The sequence below is a fragment of the Emys orbicularis genome, chromosome 6 (genome assembly GCF_028017835.1).
Source record: "Emys orbicularis isolate rEmyOrb1 chromosome 6, rEmyOrb1.hap1, whole genome shotgun sequence".
Taxonomy (NCBI): domain Eukaryota; kingdom Metazoa; phylum Chordata; order Testudines; family Emydidae; genus Emys; species Emys orbicularis.
The window spans coordinates 47,036,840-47,059,188 of NC_088688.1; the positions used below are offsets into that span (position 1 = coordinate 47,036,840).

General features: G+C 38.9%; 1 protein-coding gene across 1 annotated transcript in view; it reads left to right on the plus strand.

Moving 5' to 3' along the window:
- Nucleotides 1-22,349, plus strand: part of POC5 (POC5 centriolar protein) — a 40,541-nt gene that overhangs the window by 1,699 nt on the left and 16,493 nt on the right. Inside the window, exons 2-3 of the mRNA XM_065406391.1 lie at nucleotides 5,873-6,023; nucleotides 21,794-21,990. Of these exons, the coding sequence (XP_065262463.1) occupies nucleotides 5,873-6,023; nucleotides 21,794-21,990 (348 nt within the window). The remainder of the gene's footprint in view (nucleotides 1-5,872; nucleotides 6,024-21,793; nucleotides 21,991-22,349) is intronic.

A 22,349-nucleotide genomic window follows, 5' to 3' on the forward strand; every position in this document is an offset into this window, starting at 1 on the left:
GCTGCTATATTCAAAATGTAGTTTGCAGCTTGTTAAAGCTATAGAGAGAGTTAAAAAATCACACAACTAATAAGCTGTGCAAAAAATCTCAAATCATCATAGGTTTTACCCATGGCTGAGGATGGATCAACATTATTTGGAAAGCTTAGAAGAGAATGGTTTGAGCTCTCACCTGGATTTGCAGTATCGCCAGTCTTTTTCATCCACAAGAATTATTTTCATTAAAGAAAATGTATGTTTTGAATGGGTTACGTTTTTTGTTTTTTGTATTCTTAATCTTTCGATCTTTTCAGCACCTATAACATGAGCCCAATACTAACAAAGATTCAACTTTCTCCTTTATTTAGTATAGAGATATTTTCAAAACATGTACCTTCAACCACAAAATAAATTACAATCCCTCTCTTTTTCCTGCTGTACCTTCTGTGGGACAGGAATGCATGAGGATGCATCACAGCTGACCAGGGTGAAATTGTGGCACATTGAAGTCTAGCAGAACTGCCGTTAATGTCTGTTGGGTCAGGATTTCACTCCAGAGGTCTACGGTCTAAAGATGTCAGCCCATTCAGGTGTTACTATACTTCCTCCCCCCACTTTTTTTGTGACTGCTCATTGATATGGTATCTGGGAGGAAGCATGTACACCCTCTCAGAATAGAAAAGGAGGTTGAAAATGACTGGCTTTTGGGAGATTTCAGTACCCACCCAAAACCAGAACTATTTTATGTCTATTCTAATTGGCACATGGTTTCATCCCCTCTAACCTTTCCTTCTTTGTTCACACAAAGATTTTACAATACAAGTGTCCTATCAGAAACCTTAAGTTCCAGAAACCGTATATCCGAACTTGTCTTTAATTGTCCCAAACAATGGATCTTCTATCACATCCCTTGAGAATCTATTCTACAGTCAGCTACATCTCAGTACAGGGGAGTTGAGTCTGATAATGAAAGGACATTTTCTTTTTCTTAATGTAATCCCATTATTTCTAGTTATATATCTGTGTATTGCTCCATCTCCAGAGTTAACATTTTCAAATATTTGTAGACTTAAATTCCTGCTTGGCTGAGTCTGTATTGTTCTGAAACCTTAAAACAGGTCAGCTAGAGAGCTCCCCTGGCTTTACAGTTGATACAGTGTGCTATTGAAGATGTTTGTAAAGCAATTTAAAGGTGAAAGGTGCTGTTTAAGTTTTAAACATTAGTAAATGCAATCTAATGGCACCTCATTCCCCGATCAGAAATCGGACTACAATATAAGCTTGGTCCTTAATGTAGCTCTTGCTTCTTAAAGCCACTAGAAACCACAATTGTTTTATGGAGTTTGAACAGATATTTTCTCTTATAGGAATGTAGCCAAAATAGGCTAATTTTGTCGACAAAATAAAGTTTTGCCAGTTGGTAGAGAGGCATCCTAGCTTTCAGTCACTCAGTGGAACAAGTGTGTAATGTTGAAGCCCCTTTCTCAGGTTGAGCTGATATGGTTTCTACCTGTCGGGCATCTATACATTTGTCCCTTTGAACTATAGATTTAGAAGGGATTCATCTTTGCAAGGCATGTGCTTCTTCCCCAACTATAGTATATATATGGCTATGCCTCTTGTTGAATCCACCATCAGAAAGCCTATCAGCAAGGACAATTCATCCATATTTCCAACACTTAAGTCAGAGGATAAGTCAAAGGCATTGCCATATAACAAGCTCTGAAAATAGACAGGATTGTGTTTGCATTAAATTGTTACTGAATATCAGGCAGGTCCTGAGGTCAACATGCAGATCATAATCATCCTTACGGTTGGTTCAAAGTCTAGTCTAGTGTGACATAGTCACTATGGGTCAGATTTACAGATACACTTAACATCTATATACTGATGCTGCTTTTCTTAGAACTACTAGAGTCTGATTATTTTTTTAATCTTGAAATCCTAGAATCCTAGAAACAGGACTGGAAGGGATCTGGATAGGTCATCTAGTTCAGTCCTCTGCATTGAGGCGGAACTAAGTATTATCTAGCCCATCCCTGACAGGTGTTTGTCTAACCTGCTCTTAAACATCTCCACTGATGGAGATCCACAGTCTCTCTAGGTAATTTGTTCCAGTGCTTAAGTACCCTGACAGGAAGATTTTCCTACTATCTAACCTAAATATCCTTTGCTGCAATTTAAATCCACTACTTCTTGTCCTGTCCTCAATGGATAAGGAGAATAGTTTATCACTCTTCTCTTTATAACAGCTTTTTACATACTTGAAGACTGTTACCATGTACCCCCTCAGTCTTCTCTTTTCCAGATTACACAAACCCATTTTTTTCTATCTTTTAGGTCATGGTTTCTAGACCTATAATCATTTTTGTTGCTCTCCTCTGGTTTTTCTCCAATTTGTCCAAATCTTTCCTGAAGTGTAGTGCCCAGAACTAGACACACTAGTCCAGTTGAAGCCTTATCAGTGCTGAGTAGAATGGAAGAATTAATGTTTGCCTTACAACACTCCTGCTAATACATCCCAGAATGATGTTTGCTTTTTTTTGAAACAGTATTACATTGTTGACTCATATTTAGTTTGTGACACTATAATCCCCAGATCCTTTTCTACAGTACGCCTTCCTAGGCAGTCATTTCTCATTTTGTATTTGTGCAATGGATTATTCCTTCCTGAGTGTAGTACTTTGCATTTGTCCGTATTGAATTTCATCTTATTTATTTCAGACCACTTCTCCAGTTTGTAAAGATCATTTTGAATTCTAATCCTGTCCTCCAAAGTGCTTGCACTCGCTCCCAGCTTGGTTTTGTCTACAAATTTTATAAGTGTACTCTTTACATGCAGATATTTAATAGAACCAAGCCCTGGACAGATCCCTGCAGGACCCCACTTGATATGCCCTTCCAGCTTGTCAGTGAAGCACGGATAACGATTTTGAGTTTGGTTTTCCAACCAGTTATGCACCCACCTTATAGTAGGTTTGTCTAGGCTATATTTCCCTAATTTGCTTATGAGAAGGTCATGTGAAACAGTATCAAAGCCTCACTAAAGTTGAGATATATCACATCTACTGCTTCCCTCCATCCACAGGGCTTCTTACCCTGTCAAATAAGGCTATTAGATTGATTTGACTTGATTTGTTCTTGATGACTCCATGCTGACTGTTACTTATCACCTTATGGCTAGGTGCTTACAAGTTGATTGTTTAATTATTTGCTCAAATTTCTTTCTGGGTACCGAAGTTAAGATGATGGGTTGATAATTCCCTGGGTTGTTTATATTCCCCTTTGTTTAATAGATAGGTACTATATTTGCCCTTTTTCAGTCCTCTAGTATCTCTCCTATCCTCCATGAGTTCTCAAAGATAATCGCTAATGGCTCAGATCTCTTCAGCCAGTTTCTTAAGTATTCTAGGATGTATTCCATGAGGCTCTGTTGACTTGAAAACATCTAGCTTGTCTAAGTAATTCTTAACTTGTTCTTTCCCTATTTTAGCCTTAGATCATAGAATCATAGAATATCAAGGTTGGAAGGGACCCCAGGAGGCCATCCAGTCCAACCCCCTGACCAAAGCAGATTCCCAACTAAATCATCCCAGCCAGGGCTTTGTCAAGCCAGGCCTTAAAAACCTCCAAGGAAGGAGATTCCACCACCTCCCTAGGTAAAGCATTCCAGTGCTTCACCACCCTCCTAGTGAAATAGTGTTTCCTAATATCCAACCTAGACCTCCCCCACTGCAACTTGAGACCATTGCTCCTTGTTCTGTCATCTGCCACCACTGAGAACAGCCGAGCTCCATCCTCTTTGGATCCTACCCATTTACACTGATGTTCACTACATTTGTCATCCGATCACGTTAACCTTTTTGGTAAAAGCTGGGGGGGGGGAGGGGGGAGGGAGTCATTTAATATTCAGCTATTGCTGAGTTTTCTGTTATAGATGGGAAAAACCTCATAGAATAATGGGCCTATTGTGTTCTCAGATATATTAATGTTTTAATATTGCAAACCTAGGCTAAATAATCCCAACCTGTCTGACCTCCAGCTTCCGGCACTTTACCTCTAGAAGCCAATTTTATGCTCCAGTGGGATTTTTTTAGTTGATGTGCAGCACTGAAATAGCTTTGGAGTGATATTTAGCGGAAGGGGGGGATAATGTTTTGTATCCATGTGAACATTAAACCATTTGGGCTTTTTTTTTTTTTTTTAATACTTCACATTTGTTGGCCACCTCTGCACTTCAGTGACAGGGTTGGGGTTTTTTTGTTTTGATTTTTTGAATAGGATAGAGGCTTCTCCTTTTGGTTAATCACTTAAAATGTTCATAGTCCACATTAAATCTCATAGTTTGCTCTTTGCTTGTTTCAATTTAAAAAATAATACAAACTTCCTTTCTGTCAGCATTGCCCTGTAACTTTCTATGGCAAAGTTCCATGCCATAAATTTGGTGACTGTTTTAGATACATGAGCGATACTTCTGTGATATTACATGTTGGATCAGTTTGGATATACTGTCATATGTGTTCTTGCAAGTAATTAATGGGGTCTTACTGAGAGAAATGAGAACTTCAGAGGACTGTCTATATACTCTACTTTTCCCTTGGGTTTGGTATGAATATTTTGAGTGCTTGGGATGTACATATTAAGCAGCATGACAGTGAGGAGAAGAAGAGGGTGGCCAAACCATGTGACTGGAAATGAAAACATCTATGTTGCATCTGTGTGTCTTGCTACCTTCTTGCTGTCTGATTTTGAGCAGATGCATTAACCTTGGTCAAATAATTAATCCTTGCCCAACTCACCATGCAGGGTTGCTATGAAACTTGATTTATCATTTGTATTGTGTAGTGCCTTGATATTCTAAAACAGAAGGGACAGTAGGAGTAAATAGTGATGTTGTTAGTTCACTAACAGCTTTGAGCTGTTGGTTGGGCTTTCATTTCCTTGACATCTTACTGTACTCCAGTCACAGCAAATTTCAAGAGAATCCAATTTAGCGTTTCATTGTTAGAGGACTCAGAAAGCTCAACCTTTAAACAGGAGTTGTGATGCGACCTCAACTACAGTGGTGTTGCAGGGTTGCTATAATACATAGCAGATTTCTGAACACAGTTTCACTAGAGGTGCTTGCATACTATGTAAAGTGATACAACCCATTTCCGGTATGCTACAATAACACACTTTGAAAATTATACAATCCAAGTTCTGGAGTTTATGATGGTGGTGGGAAGCTAGATTGGTCTTTGTTTTTCTAATAAGGTATAAATGTAACATGCAACAAAATTTAAATATTTTAAAGTAGGTGAGAATATTCAAATCAAATTTAGACGGGAAGATATTAAACAACCAAATCTCATATTTGTAATTCCTCCCAAATATATACTCATTGTACAAACATTGAAACCTGATTTACTCCTCATTGGCACCTCTGTGATAGGAATAAAACTATATTTCTTCATATACAATAAGAATGATGCGCAAAAGCAGTAGTAGGCCATCTGATAACTTACTGTAAGTGATTTGAAGAAATATTTGTCCAACTCTTATGCTGTTTTTTAAAGGAATTTAGAGTGCTTCCTATAAGATCTGTAATTTTAGTTCAGCTAGCAAAGAATTATTTAGAATGTGTACTGTGTGGCCGTTATAATGCATTAACTAGAATACAGTATGGGCTTTCTAAAATAGGAAATAAAAGGGAGCTAAATCATTAACTCTGCCTATTAAATTGAAGGGAAACAGCTGAGCCATGAAAACATAAGTAAAATTATTATTCTGCCATGTGATACAAAACTCTCATTTAAAAGCTAACATATCCATTTTCATTCCTTTCTTCCTGTGTTTGCGTTTAAAAACGATGACAGTAGCTGTATAATTATTTATCATCCTGTTGTGACAGGATGAATATGAAGAGCTGCTTCGTTATGCCGTAGTGACTCCAAAGTTTGAACCGTGTGTCCTGAGGCAGTCTGAGCCTGCTGCAGAACTGACAGCACATGACAGATTTTCAAGTTTAATGGATGAAGTCATCAATCACCCTAAGACTCCAGGTAGTGTGTGGGGAGTGGTGGTGGTGTGGGGAAATGTGTTTATATGTTTGAGTATAAAGAGAATTTTCATAACATAAATAGATACTCAGATAAAAGTATCTGGTGATTGCATAATTTGAACTGCACTGTCTGATATAATATGCAAACTTGGTTACTTTAAGAAAGCACACTCTATTAAGATGTGGTCCGCATTAACAACAAGTATTTTCAATTTTTTTTCAAATACATACTATGAGATTATATGTTCCTCTCTTAAGAAGTGAAGATACTAGCAAATGACACCAAAATAAAATAGACTCCTTTACACTTACATCCATGAGAATATATGATTTTCTCTGATGGCCAATGACCAAGTATTGCCACTTGGTAATACCCTTCCACTGATGTCTTTGAACTGACAACTTTAAACCTAAGAAACCAGTGCTATGTGTTACTTCAAAGTACCTTGGATCATTTTCCCTTTCATCTTATTAATAACATATACTGTACTAACTTTTCCTAAGAACATAGCTTTTCATGTTAGAGAGCTGTTGTGAGAGTAGTTTGAGGAAGAATAATAAGCATCATAAGATAAAGCAAAGCATTTTGTGTCTTGTCTAATGTGAAAAGATGCTCCAACATGGAGAGCATTTATTAAGATGCATTTTTTATCAATAGGAATCTGCTGGGTGTACACAATGGTTTAATTTTTAAAATGGCTTTTTTGTTTAATTTTTTTAAATTTTCAAGTAGTAACAATTTAACAGTTCATTGGATGTTCCAGGCCATGTTTTCAGGGCAGCAGTAGCAGCTGTGTCCCTTGTACTTCCCCTTCCACAGAGGTTTGGCCAGTTGATCTGTGTAGTGAAAGCCACATTCATAGAATATTAGGGTTGGAAGGGACCTCAGGAGGTCATCTAGTCCAACCCCCTGCTCAAAGTAGGACCAATCCCCAACTATATTTTTTTGCCCCAGATCCCTAAATGGCCCCCTTAAGGATTGAACTCACAACCCTGGGTTTAGCAGGCCAATGCTCAAACCACTGAGCTATCCCTACCCCCTACATTCATGCACTCTGGCCAGCAATACCCTTGCTCCTACTCTCCCCCTCCCTTCCAAACACACAGATGCCACTTGAAGAAATGCTTGTTCGTTTAGAAGAGGAGCCGAGTCATCTTCTGAGCTGAGCCATTAGTGCATCATCTCCAAAACTTCTCCCCAGTGCAGCACAACCACAGTGGATTCTCTGAACATAAGAACCTCTGTGGGAAGGGGTAGAAGGCAGGTTTTTACCCTGATAAGAGCACAAGAGTGGCAGGTGATACTGAAATGCAGACACACAAGGAATTTGAGAACAATTAATGCTGTCATGGAAAGGTTCAAATGCAGTCTCTGTAGTTCTGTGCTTATGAAGCTTATGTGCATGAGCATGAAGTGACCTCTCTGGGATGAGAAGAGGTGATGAGAATGTTTGTGGTTACATCTACACTACAGCTGGAATCGACGCTCTGAGACCGATCCACCGGCGGTTGATTTAGCGGGTCTACTGAAGACGCGCCAAATTGACAGTAGATCACTCTTCAGTTGACCCCCCCCTTGGTAATTTGACCTAAGGTATGTCGACTCCAGCTACGTTATTCATGTAGCTGGAGTTGCGTAGCATAGGTCGACTTACCACAGTAGTGTAGACATAGCCTGTGTCCTGTATGGGAAGTGTGTCAGTGCTGTGTAATAAACAGTAACATGCCCAGTGCCGACAGTCGGAGCCAAAGAAGTCACAGATCTCTTAAAAATCACAGAATACATGACCTCTGTGACTAATTCGTATCCTTAGTCATAGAGTTCCACGTTGTCCTCCAACTTCTTCTAAAGTGAGAGCAGATACATGTGGGAATAGAATCCACTATGGTACAAATTATTTGAATTCAAAAGAATTTTTCTCTGGGCTTCAAGTCTCCCAGCACAATGAATGCGGATGGTGGGGGAAACATTAATTACAATTGGTTAGTTTTATGTATCTTTCAGTTTCTCCTTCTGTAAAATGGGGGTAATGAGACTCATCCCCATTGGAAAGCATTTTGATATCTATGGATAAAAAGCACTAAGTAAGAGCTAGGTGGTATTAACATGATGTTGTGGGTCAATAGGATTCAAACACAATTGTAAAACTCTAGAATTCTAGGACAGTTCTAGAACAAGTTGCTGGAAACCCCCGAGTTGCTGAGCTTGTGAAGGTAAATGGGAAAAGTCCCAATTTTGTACCAGTTTGGAACAATATTACATAGCAAATCCCAGTCCAAAAAATACTGCTGTTGTTGACTAGAGATTTCAATTCCAACTACATTGAAATCAGTCTCCATGAATACAGTTTTCTGGCTCATCGTATGATTTTCTTCAGAACTGAACAAATGTAGTGCTCGATGCTGACATCCTATTCAAGTTCAGTACCTTGCTCTCAACAGGATTGTTTATGGAGTATGATAATACTTGGTATAAGTAAAGGTAACAGAATCAGGGCCCATAGACAGCAGTTTGTTTGATGATTGCTCCTACTTTCTTGCAGAGTGTACTATAGGAAGATCAACAGGCTATCTGTCTGAAAAGAATACTGAGAATCTTTAAAGCTACCGTATACACCACAAATACGCATTTATTTTCAGTCAGGCAAAACAGACTGGTTACACTGGTATTTCTAGTATAAAACAGCCAAAACCTTGTGAATGACCAGCTTAATAACCAAATAAGAAACTGAGAGATGTTTTCTCCCTGCAAGTTATCCTTGTAAAAATGTTCATTAGTTAAAAATAATCTTACACCCAAGGTCAGTGCTCAGGATTCTGTGCTTCTCTTGTCACGATTTATGACCTGACTAAATTTTTTTTTTTCTACTGTGCTCATCAACTCTGTATCTGAGTGCTTAACAGTGTAGAATTGAATTGGAAGCTCTGCTTTAGTTTGAGTGGGTATTCTTGCTGTCTAAACATAGAACCTGAGCTACTAAATTGTCAGGTAAGAAAGGAAAAACTGACTTTAGACTAAATATTTCCAGATAAACAATGTTTTCTTTCATGGTTCAATTAAAACTGACAAATTGAAAAGGGAACTAAAGAAACTTTAGGTTCTTTAGAGAAAAAAAGATTCACCTTTACTTCTCTTCAGTCCTCATTGGTAGTGAACTAACTTTTTTGTGTGTCATTTTAAAAACTTTGAGTTCATAATTTGATAGTAATTTGTTCTGAACTTAAAATGGAAACATTTTTCTAGGTGAGCTATATGCAAAATGTAGCCTCTCAGTTATGCTCCATTTAATTTATCCTGGATCATTTAATACCTCTAAAGATGTATAGTTTATCTGTTGCAATGATTTAGGCTCATTTGGTGAGTAGCAGTTCACCCATCACCCCCACCCAATTAAAAGATCTTCAATTTCTGTACTTTCTATGGTTAAATGATTCCTTAAGGGGATGATTTATCTTTATGCTTGGGTATGGAATTCCTCCACCTCAGCAGACTTAAGCATAACTCTTACTAGACTCAACTTTCCACTATTAGAGTCTGCTGGGGACTATTCCTTATACCATCTCTAAAGTTTTGTTTGTGGTTATTTCAACTGATAGATTTCACTTATTTTTGGTGCTTGTTGATCCTCCTTTCATAGGTCTTTTAAAAAAAAAAAAAAAAAAACCCACAAGCATAAGCTGACATTACATCCTTCCCCTGGAAAGCCTTCTGATTTATTAACCTGACAATCTTTCTATTCCCATGCAGTTTATGTGGAGAAGCAAGACTATATAGATTCCAAGGCCAGAAGGAACCATTAGGATCATGTAGTCTGACTCCATATAACAGGCCATAGAACTTTCCTAAAACAATTTCTAGAACGACTCTTAGAAAAACATCCAATTTTGATTTAAAAATTCAGTGATGGAGAATCCACCAAGACCCTTGGTAAATTGTTCCAAGTTAATTACTCACACCATCAAAAATGTATGCCTTATTTCCCGTCTGAATTTGTGTAGGTTCAACTTCTAGCCATTGATTGTGTTATAAAATTTCTCAGCTAGCTTGAAGAACTCATTAAATATTTGTTCCCCAGGGAGGTACTTATAGGCTAATCAAGTCACTCCTTAACCATCTCTTTGTTAGACTCAAGGAGCTCAATCTATTTAGCTTATCACTATAAGGCATGTTTTCTAATCCTTTAATCTTTCTCGTGGGTCTTTTCTGAATCCTCTCCAGTTTTTCAACATCCTTCTTGAATTTTTGACACCGGAACTAGAAACAATATTCCAGCAGCAGTCACACCAGTGCCAAATATAGAGGTAAAAATAACCTCATTCCTTCCCGAAATTCCCCTGTTTATGCATCCAAGGATCGCATCAGCCCTTCTGGCCACAGCATCACAGTGAGCACTCATGTTTAGCTGCTTATCCTCCATTACCCCAAATCTTTTTCAGGGTCACTGCTTCCCAAAATAGAGTCCTCCATCCTGTAAGTATGGCCTACGTTCTTTGTTCCTAGATGTACAGGTTTACATTTCACCATGTTATAAAACACATTGTTTGCTTGATAAAAATGTTAAATAGGGTAGAACCAAGAACAGATCTCTGCTGGACCATATTGGAAATAGACCCGCTCAATGATGGTTCCCCATTTACAATTACATTGAGACAAATCACTTAGCCAGTTTTAATCCATTAAAGGTGCCCACACGTTCATTATATATTGTTCTAGTTTTTTTAAATCAAAATGTCATGCAGTACCAAGTCAAATGCCTTACAGAAGTCTAAGTATATTATATGAAAACTATTACTTCTATCAGCCAAACTGGTCATCTCATCCCAAAAAAATCAAGTTAGTTTGACAGGATCGGTTTTCCATGAACCTGTGACAATTTGCATTAATTACATTATCCTCCTTTAGTTCTGTATTAATCGAGTCTGGTATCAGCTGCTCCATTATCTTGTCCAGAATCTATGTCAGACTGACAGGCCTATAATTACCTGGGTCATCCTGTTAACCTTTTAAAAAATTCACACAACATTATCTTTCTTCCAGTCTTCTGGAACTTCCCCAGTGCTCCAAGGCTTTCTGAAAATCAAATTAACAGTCTGAGCTCCTCAGCCAGCTCTCTAAAAACTCTTGAATGCAAGTTATCCAGACCGGCTGATTTTAAAATGTCTAACTCTACTAGCATCTGTTTACCATCCTGCAGATATACTAGTGGAATGGGAAGAGTATTATCATCACCATATGGTGAGAATATATAATCTGTGTTTTCCCCCAAAAATATAGGACATATTTATTAAACCCTTCTGACTTTTCTGCATTATTATTTTTTATAATTCTACCATTTCCATATAGTAATGGACCAATACCATTGTTGGGGTTCTTTTTGTTCCGAATATATTTCAAAAAGTCCTTTTGTCCTTATCTGCTAGGCTTCCTTTTTCAATTTTCTACAATTCCTAACTTCTGATTTATATTCATCACTATCAACTTCCTCTTTCTTTCATGTTTTTTTTATATATATATTATATAATATTTTACAGCTGCCTTCACTTCCCCTCTGAACCAGGTTGGTTTTTTTTAAATGAGTACAGCCTTCTCCCTTTTTGGGGGGGAGGGGGAGGCACACATCTAATAGTGTTAAGTGATTCCCACTTACTCACATTTTTTTCGGATTTAAATTCTTCTTCACAGAGGATTTGGCTCATAATTGTTTTCAGCTTTGTGAAATTGGCTATATTAAAGCAACAAGTGTATATATACTGGTATATTACTGGTCTGGGCTTTATTCTGCTTGCATATTATAAATATGATCAAGTTATGATCACTTGTACCTAAGCTACTATTAATTTTTAGTTCTCGATCAGTTTTTGTTTATCATAAGCTAAGAGACTTAAGACATATTTCAATACCTTGAATAGGGCCAAACACTTCTGGAAATTATCCTACTTGTTCGTAGCCTTTGTCTATATATTAGGGATTTTCAGATGTTCTCCCACTGTTGATTTAGCACCAGTGCAACTCTACCAGTGCTAGGAATGCTAGTGGTGTGTAGCCCAGTCAGAGGGTTTTACTCAGTATCATCTTAATCCAGTTCTGAAAATGCCCGTGCCTGGTTTACCCTAGAGAGCTTATCATTCTGAGCACCAGTGGCGTTTCAGAAGACTAAAGGTGAACTAGCAAGGGGGATCTTCAACAAAAATTCTTGCGCTGCTCTGCTCCCATTTGGTCTTTATCTATTGCTGTGTTATGACAGTAAAATTCTCAAGACAGGGTTCTATAACTTTTTTTTAACTGCCTGCAAAGGGGGGAAGTGTACACCTATGCTGTATATAATATTAAATGGCTGGAGTTCTCAGTATTCTTGTTTACCCAACTTCCCCTCATTTTTGGAGGGTTTTTTTTCCCCCCACTAGATTTTGAACTTGAGGGCAGTTGGAATTGTAGCTCTTACATATCGTACAGAACACAGCCTTGTTTGAGGGGTAAGTGTGCAGGTGGCTCCATTGGTTACTATTTTTTCCAAATAGTTCCAGGACTTTTGGAAGCATGCATTTCAAGTCTATGAGTGTGGCTCTGTAGAGGTGATATACTGTTGATGTAGAATTTCAATTGTAGTAACCTTTGTTTAAAATAGTTTTTACAATAATAATAGTTTCCAGTCAAATAGGAAAACTACTCAGAATAAAACATGCTGTGCTGTTAAATCCAGAGTTCAGAGGCTTTGGAATTGTTTCCTGTTCTGTGTGATCAGTATAGTTAATTGGATCTGAAAACCTGAGAGACTGGAACAAGACATTTCTTGTAGCACAGGTGTACAGGGGTGACTCCTCTCCAAACAGTTGAGATGAGAGTTCTCTTTAGGCTATCAGTCCACAATACTGACCCATTATATTCCACATTTGCAGTTTACTTAAAAAAATTCTCTCCCTGAATGTTATTTTTAAAAGTTGATTAATGTGCTTAGAATGTAAACAGGGCACCCCAGTGGGCCTGAACTCCCAGATCATAAGAGAATTTGATGGACCTATCAAAATCACCCCCCCCTCCCCAAACACACCTTCCTCCTCAAGTATTTTCTCTCCCACTCTTCCCCCCCCCGCCCCAAAATCAATGCATTCTTTCACCAGGAAATGCTTGCAGCATCTCATGATGGTCACCAAAGGAGAGGGGGAAATGTTTATGCTGCCACCTTTTTTTTCCTTCTTCTTTTTCTTTCCCCCCTCCAAGTTTTTCTACCACGTGTCAAGGAAGCCTGAAAGATGTGTGGTACACCTCTTCCTCGATATAACGCGGTCCTCGGGAGCCAAAAAAAAATCTTACCGCGTTATAGGGGAAACCGTGTTTTATTGAACTTGCTTTGATCCACCGGAGTGCACAGCCCTCCCCCCCCCAAGCACTGCTTTACCACGTTATATCCGAATTGGTGTTATAGGGGTCGCGTTATATCGGGGTAGAGGTGTATTTATAAAGGTTTTCTCTTTTTGCTCTTTTATATTTAGATATACCATGTTTATCAAGTCTCATCTTCTCTGTTTCTTGAAGCTCTTTCAACCTTGAGTTAAAGGAATGGAGGTGTTTTGATAATTGAGAGCTTCTCCCCTGTGTTAGTTTTGTTTATTTAATTCAAATATCCAACAGAGTTTTAATCAGGCTGACTAAAAATTGCTCAGGCTTCAGTATCTTGTGGTGATCTCTCTACTTCTCCTGTTTTCCATAGAATTCTCCAGCAAAAATAGGGAAATAGTACCTGATATGTTTGATACAAAACAAAAACTAAAAAAATATTCCTTTCCTCTACACCTCCCCCCCCCCACTAATACTATTATAAGTATACATTAAGAGAGAGATAAAATTGCATTGATAAGTGATTAGAAAACAGTGTTTAAGTTAGTGTTAAAGTCTATGACTCTATGTGGAACGTTAAGGTCAGAAGGGACCATTATGATCATCTAGTCGGACCTCCTGCACAACGCAGGCCACAGAATCTCACCCCCCCACTCCTGTATCAAACCCCTAACCTATGTCTGAGCTATTGAAGTCTTCAAATAATGGTTTAAAGATTTCAAGGTGCAGAGTATCCTCCAGCAAGTGACTCTTGCCCAAGCAATTTTCCCCCTACATTCGTAGGTACATGTGTTATGTATTTTAGCAGTGCATCATATTACTCTGTATTCCAGCCAGAGGAGACACATGGGGGAAAGAGGGGACATGCAGGGTCATGTTCCCCCCGCACTCGGATTTGCTGCTTTGTTTGTGCTGAGCTCACACAGAGTGAGCATGTGCAGTAATACTGCTGAAGCCAGCTGCCCTCACTCTGCGCCCCCCCCCCCCAATCTGCAGGCATGGGTTGTCTCTGATGCTAGATGCTCCATTAAAGTATTTCACATTAAAAATAGATCATGTAAAACAGTCTTGTACTACAGATCAAAGTATAACCACACAGAGTAATAGTGAAAGCACATATATGCCATTTAAATGTATATTTAAGTAAATTTTGTAGTTAATTACCTTTTACTCTGAATGACTGACTGCTGCTTATTGGAAAGAAACTGTATAACACATCTTTGACTAAATTATTAAAAAACATACCATAGAAAACCATTTTTTAAATTATCTACATTGGATTACTCAATGCAGTAGCATATGTGTATGAGAATGGAAAAAATGGGATGAGACTACACCTGTAAATACAGGTCTGGAAAAATCTGTATAATCTGATAAATGAAATCCGTTAACCAAAGACTACCATAATGCTTATACACAAAGGAGGTAGAAATATAGTTGAGACCTGAAAATCAAAGTCCTCTGCTTGTGGCTGTCATTAAAGATCACATAATCTTTTCACAAGAGTTAACCCTGTCGCTGGCCAAATTCCAGACTATGAAACTATATTCCTCTTGCATTTTTACTGGATGATAGTATTTCTCATTTCCTGATGATGTCTGATGATAAACAGTTACCCTGTTTCACCCAAAGGTGGTTGTGTTTCAGTGGTGGATTAGGTGGGCTCTTGTATTTAGCATTGTGTATCAAATTCCAAGCATTTTGGAATCCTTTGGCCTAAAAGCTTCTACATAAATGCAATTATCATTCAACACAAACAGCTTCCAAGATAGGGTTGTGTAAACCTGAAAGGGGGTCAATTTTTATGAATTTGCCAACATGCCAGTTAGATTTTACAGCTGAAATCTAACAAACTAGATTTGCCAATTGGATAAGTGTTGTGACCAATGTAGAATGGAATCTAATATAATAACTCCTTTTTATTGAGCCCAGGGAGCATTACTTAATAATTTCAATGCTGGGTTCTCTTCAAATCAACTTTCAACTTCAACAATATTTCTCAAATCAGGACACTTGATTCATTAAGAATAACCAAACAACATTTTTTTTTAAATTCACCCACTACCACATTAATATACAACCAGCAGTTCACCAATTAAGTGTAGACACAGCCAATGTTCTAGGTACCTACTGAATAAACTGATAGTCTTGCAAGCAATTGTCAATTACTAGGCTTGAGGATCAACAGTTACACCAAGAAACAATATAAATTGCCAAGATTTCTTATTACATTTACTTACGAACATCAGTTCTTTAGTAGCTAAGACATGTATCACCTTTCCAGTATTTCTCCAAGAAGGAAGAAGGTACTTGTCTCTAAGGAACTTTTGAGTGTTTGGTCCCTGCTTTTTGAATGGATTGGTGCAACAGGGACAAGGTTAGAGTATCAAAAGAAATTGCATGAAGATTATGGTGCAGATCTCTTGAGGCCAATTTTCTTGGACTTAAAGGAGTAAAATGGTTACTTAAGATCCCAATAGAGAGTGTAGACTTAAGATAACCTAAAGAACAGAAGAGGAATCTTTGACATGAAATCTCACCACTTTTCCTCTTAACCTGGTCCAGGTGTCTGTTGCAATGGGGATTCTACAGCTTCCTTGTGGGTTCAGTCAACTCTGGAGTCTCACCTGCTGACCTTCTTTTTTATATATACACACACACCCTGATTTCAGAGCTCACTGGAGGTGGCCACCCTTTGATTTCTATTGGTCACATGCCAATTGAGTGCTCAGGTTTCAGCTGTTTCTCTGTTGTTTCCATCAGTATCCAGTAGATGGCATTGATGTATATCAAATTTCTTCAATCATTTTCTTATCAGAGACTGATTCATTTCAAGGACTGTACTTCAGTATTGATCCACATTATTGGATTTCCCCCCTCCCTTTTAGCACTTTTTAATAATCGAAAATTATATCTTGGTTTATATCTTTCAACATTCCTTCTTCCTTGTACCATACAATTCCTATTACTTCTAGAGTGCCCTAATTATTTACAATGAAAACCAACAAAATCCCTTATCTTCCAGATTTGATGGATGTACTTCATACATTCTTTGTACATAAGCACTTCCTGTTGTTTAGGGTTTGCAACAAAACAAGAGACGTTATCCACATATAGAGGGATGTAGATCTGACTCATAAGGCAAGCAAATGTGGAGCTCCTAATTTGGGGTGAAACATTTTGACAAGGCAAAACAGATTTCCATGGTATATTTGATTTACAGTGCAAACAAATTTGGGGTGAAAACTTGTGGTTTGCCTTATTTGACCTTTTCTCTCTCAGCAAGAGATTTGTAGTTTGGTTAACTTGCAGCTTCCACACCCATCTCTCGATCTACTCAGTGTGCAATGGGCCACTTCACACACACAAAAGCAAAAAACTACCGGGCAAGGATAGTTTTCTTGGAGTTTTCTTCTTCGCAACCTAGCTAGAAGAGGTTTTATCCATATGCAAATTGAGAGATTCTTGCCTTGGTTATTAACAATACTCATTTAGCCATTTTAGTTTCTATTATTGAGGAATGGAACTCTCAACCTTGGCTGATCTTTGGTCCGTAGACCAAGTGTCTTACATGATATGAACAGGTTTTTTTTTTGTTTTTGTTTTTTAGTGCCTTTACTTCCTAGGTGGATCCTATTTTGGGATAAACAGAGGTGGACAGATTTCCTAACGTTGAGGGCCAGGAGAAATTAAGTCATTAACTAATCAAGGCATATCTGTTTACTCTACCCCTTACAGTGATGAGGATACTATGTATTCGTATAAAACAGTTGATTTCATTACCTCTGTTTTGATTACAAGGATAGAAGGTATAGTTTTTTTAGGATTGAGCAGGTAGTGGAATTATTCTCAAATAACTTCCCATAGGCATTCTCCTACTGCAAGTATAATATTCTTCCATATGTTTCCTGCATAGGTAACCACTTGTGTATTTGGCATGACTTGCTGTCCCTATTAAATCTCAAGCATTACGGGGAATGTAAATTATTGGTAATGATTAAAAGATTGATTTTATAGGGGTCTGTTACTTTCTATTCCTATTCTGCAATTTAAGTTTCTATCTCTAGTGTTCATAGCATGGCATGGCAAAAGCAAAGGTGTGTGCAGAAGTAGTATTGGGTAATCATTGTCTTGGGAAAGGTGGAATAGGAGGACGACAGCATAGTGAAAAGGAAGGTAAATGGGGACAGGTTGTTTGCAATGACGATTAAATAAAAATCAAAACTAAGAACCTATAATACTACTAAAATGTAGGAATACACCAGTTGTCCATCTAGCCTAATATCCTGTCTCTGACCATTACGTATATGAAATGCTTCAGAGTAATGTGAAAACAGAATAAAAGGCATCTGGCAAGCTATGCAAAAACATATAATGGAATATGTACATCTCCCTAAACCAACTTGGTGATTTAGTTTATGCCTTGGAATGTGAGAGGCTTTTTAATTCTTAATTTCAGATGTTAATCTGAGTTTAAATGTTTTCTTTTATTGATTTTTACTAAATTATTTACCTTTATTGCCAGCAATGAGTTCAAACAAATTCAGTATCAAGGTACTTTTCCCCCCCACACACACACTTTACATTTGTTGCATACTGACTTCTTTAGCTGTTTTTGTTTAAGCAAGAGTGCCAGAGATTGTTCTTTATCCCATTTGTTTTATATATTGAATTTCTGCCAAAACTTTGGCATCTTAAGTTTCAAATATTTTAAATCTCTCCTTGTATGAGGGTGGGAGTCAGTCATACCTCTTTTTATCGTAGGTTTTTTCCAGATTTTACCTATTTGAGTCTGCATAACTGAGAGTAGGTAACCAACACTAATACTAATATTTAGCATGTTAGTTTTTCAGAGTCTTGTACAGAGAAAATAATCCTCAAAAACCAGCCCCATTAGGTAGGTAAGTAATATTATCCCCATTTTAACACATGACAATAGAGTGACTGAGCCAGATCCTGACCTCCATTTACACACACGTAAATTGGGAGTGAGTCTGTGGACTACAACAAGTTAGACTTGCACTTTTGTGTAAGTGAAATTGGAATTTGGTCCAGAGAGACTAACAGCTCGATTTTTTTTTTTTTAGGCTGAAGGTGGTATATAGTGCCATCTCAAGAGGAGCCTGGGAAGGAATTGTGACTGACTCTTGAGTCACAATTCCTTCCTGGCGGCCCTTCTGGCTTGGAGGTTGGGAGGGAGATAATGTCAGCTCTGCCCGCCTGCTTGAAAGGAAATATCAGTCCAGGGAAGGCATTTTTGCTGACCCCACTCACTCTCAGTGCCCCAACTTATTTCCCTGAACGACCATAATGTAGAGTCACAATCTAGTCCCAAAAGACTGCCAGCCAACTTGCCTTGGGTAGGCTGGAACATACATTTTCTGGCTCTGTATGCTCAGTCTATCAGATGCTGCTGCTGTTCAAATGAACACAGAATTCAAGGCTAATATTAATTATATACAGTAGAACTTCAGTTACAAACACCTTGGGAATGGAAGTTGTTCGTAACTCTGAAATGTTCATAACTCTGAACAAAACGTTATGGTTGTTCTTCAAAAGTTTACAACTGAACATTGACTTAATACAGCTTTGAAACATTACTGTGCAGAATTAAAATGCTTGCTTCCCTTTTAGTAGTTTACATTTAACAGTACTGTACTTGTTTTTTGGGGTTTTTTTCTGTCTCTGTTGCTGCCTGATTGCATACTTCTGGTTCCAAATGAGGCATGTGGTTGACTGGTTAGTTTGTAACTCTGGTGTTCGTAACTCTGAGGTTCTTCTGTAATTCTTTTTTCTATTCCCTTAATAGAGCCTGGCTGTCTTATTTGCTTCCCCCCCCACTGCAGTTGCATCTTAAATGGATCATTACATTGATAATAGTGACTGTGTGTTCTCCTCCCCATGAAATATTTCTGCTCAGTGTACGTTACCTTTTACTTGTCCGTGCTGACTTTCTATAGGTCCTTTCAGAGTTAGCAAAAACTCTTCCAGGACACTAAATATTTTGAATCCAAATGATATTCCCCAGCCAGATTGTAATTATAACATCTCAACTTTTAAATTACATGACAACGTCCTTTATATATTAAGTTTCAAAAACCAACATTATCTTGCAATTTTCTCTACACACACACACACACACACACACACACACACACACACACACACACACACACACACATTCTCAGAAAGGTTGAATACTAAAATAAAACACAAATGTGTGAGACTTCTCCTTTCCCTGTGTACAAGAAAAGAGACGTTCTATCCAGGGCTGCTTTTTAATACCTTTTTAAAAATTAGAATTTGTTCTTGTCGGTGCTCCACCGTTGCTACACTGATGCCTCCCCTTGGTCACTCTGGGGATTAGCACTTGAGGTAGACACCCTCTGGTCTGCAGCTCCTCTTTTGTTCCAGGATCCTCAGTGTCTCCTTTGTGACTTAACCCTCCAGCTAGGTACCTCAGCATTCCCCCTTCCAGGGTACAGTCCATCAGCAGTTCTAGGCAGTTTTCCCATTCACTGCCTCAGGTCTATGCTATGCAGTGTCCGGTAGGGAAACCCAGGCCTGCCCTCTTCTCCGGGTTCCAATCCAGGGACCCTCAGCTCAGTGGTTCTGGGCTTCCTCTTTCTGCCCTCCCTGCTCCTTCCCTGGACTGATTCCTACACTCTGGTTCCCCATCTCTTCCCTCCTCCCCTCCCCAGGGAGTGACTGTTGCCTGATTTCCTTAGCAGCCCAGTCTGTAGCCTGCTACCTGTCTTTATAGGCCTTCCCTGTTCCTACACAGGTGAGCATCTCTCTAATTAACTGCCTCCAGTCTAAAGCTCCCCTCTTTGCAGTCAATTAGCTGATTGGGCCCACCTGGCCCTATTCTATTCTTGCAGGGCTAGTGTGGGGATCTCCCCCATCACAGTTCTAAATATAACACTAACAGCAGAAATTTTCCAATGGATATGCTTTCCAATTGCTCTTAAAAATATTGTTCATCTTCATATTGTCAACTTGGGGGACTTGTTGCATATTTTAGTTGTTCTTTGTGTATAAGCATATTTGCCTTTCCTGAATTAAGTAAAGTCCAGTCCTACTTCATCTTCAGTCTGTCTCCAATAGTTTCTTGGCATGTATTTATCTGTATTGCAGTGGCACCTAGTAGCCCCAACTCTCAGTTAGGACCTATTGTGTTAAAGCACGGTACAAACACATAGTAAGATACTGCCTGCCCCAAAGAGTTAAAAATCATAATAGGCGATCAAGTCAAAGGGTGTCGGAAAGGTAGCATTATTTCTTCCATTTACAGCTGGGGAATTGAGGCACAGAGAATCCAGTGTAATGTTTCATTTATTTATGGAGTGCTGTTTATGGTGATACCGGGGTGAGGAGGGCCATATACATACCTGAATGTATAAATAAAGGTACACTGTACATTGCAAACAAACAAGACATGCTCCCCACCCTGAGGAGCTTATGGTCTAATGTAGATACAGTAGAACCCTATTTATTTGACCCTCATTATCCAGCTCTACACGGAAAACCAGTGCACACAGGTCCAGAAGGGGTGTGTGTGTGTGTGGGGGGGGGGGGTGTCTCTCCTATGGCGCTGCAGCTTTGCGCTTTCCCATTCTCTGGTTTATCCCGATTGTATATCCGATCTGGCCCCGGTCCCAATTAGATCGCATAAATGGGGTTCTGCTGTATTATGAAACCTGGGGAAACAATTCAGAAAATGGTGAGGGGGTAACGTTTAAATGGACTCCACTTGACATGATTTCCTGAAAGAAGTCTTTCAAGTAGAGGGATGCTTTCTGCTTCCTTGTAAAGCTAGTTTCTCAACACTAGAAAATTCACTTGGTCCTTAAACAGTGCTATGTTTTGGCACAAATGACCTTGAAAGTTTCTGGTTTTAAAGGGAACAATACTTTGACGTGGGAAGCATAGTTCATTCTTTCTGAGAGTAAAACTTATCAGCCAACTGCTGTTTTACAGATGTTCATCCCTTAGGATATGTCTACACTGCAGCTGGGAGTGTGCTTCCCGGCTCGAGCGGACCTAGCATGCTAAAAGTAGCAGTGTAGCAAGGGGTTAGCTTGGTGTCTGAGCACGTACCTAGGATGTCCGAGCAAGAGTGTGTACTCCGGGGGGGAGAGGGCTTGACCAAAGCTACCACTTTTGCTGCCCCCTGCTACGCTGCTATTTTCGGCGCTGGTCTGAGCAGAGTTAGTATGTCTGTCTGCCTGTGCTGGGAAGCATGCTCCCAGATGCAGTGTGGAAATACCCTTGGAAGCATACTTAGAGGCATACTTTTGGGTTTACGTGCATAGAGAAGGAAGACTTCTGGTGACATAGGCCTTTTGTATACCCAACTTCTGACTTGCCTCCTGAATATACAACAGCTAAACCCTTCAAAGAATCAACTTTTAACCTTTTTGTTTTATTTTTAGTTTTTACACCGGTAAAGGGACCTTCTCAGGCAGACATGGAAGGACTTTGCCCTGTTCGTTCGGGAGAGACTTCTTCACAAGGGTCCTCATCTGGTCCAAGAGAGATTGATGAGACTATAGTGACTGAGTTAAGTGTTTCAGATGAAAAAGTGACCCAGATAGAAAGCATACTTGATCTCTGGAGTGGAAGTCTTAAGGTATTAAATTTGTGCTAAATGTAATATCCTTATATTGAGCAGATGACTATTGTGACATTGTATTTTCTCCTGTGCTTCTACCAATCTAACTACATTGGGAAATTGATGTAACTTATGTTGCTTGATAGCTAAACAGTTGAAAACCTACTGGACTGGCACAGAGATGGACTAATAATCTGCTTGCCTTTGACTAGTGAACACTAAATACTCCAAGAATCAGTTCTGTTCATGCAGTGGCGACTATAAGTGTGTCTGTATCTGTGGTCCCAGAAAGCTCCTTAAATTTCAAGCTCTGTGAATGTGCACAGGCAGGATCAAAACTGCCTATCAAAAACAGATCAGATGGGAATTGGTGGAGC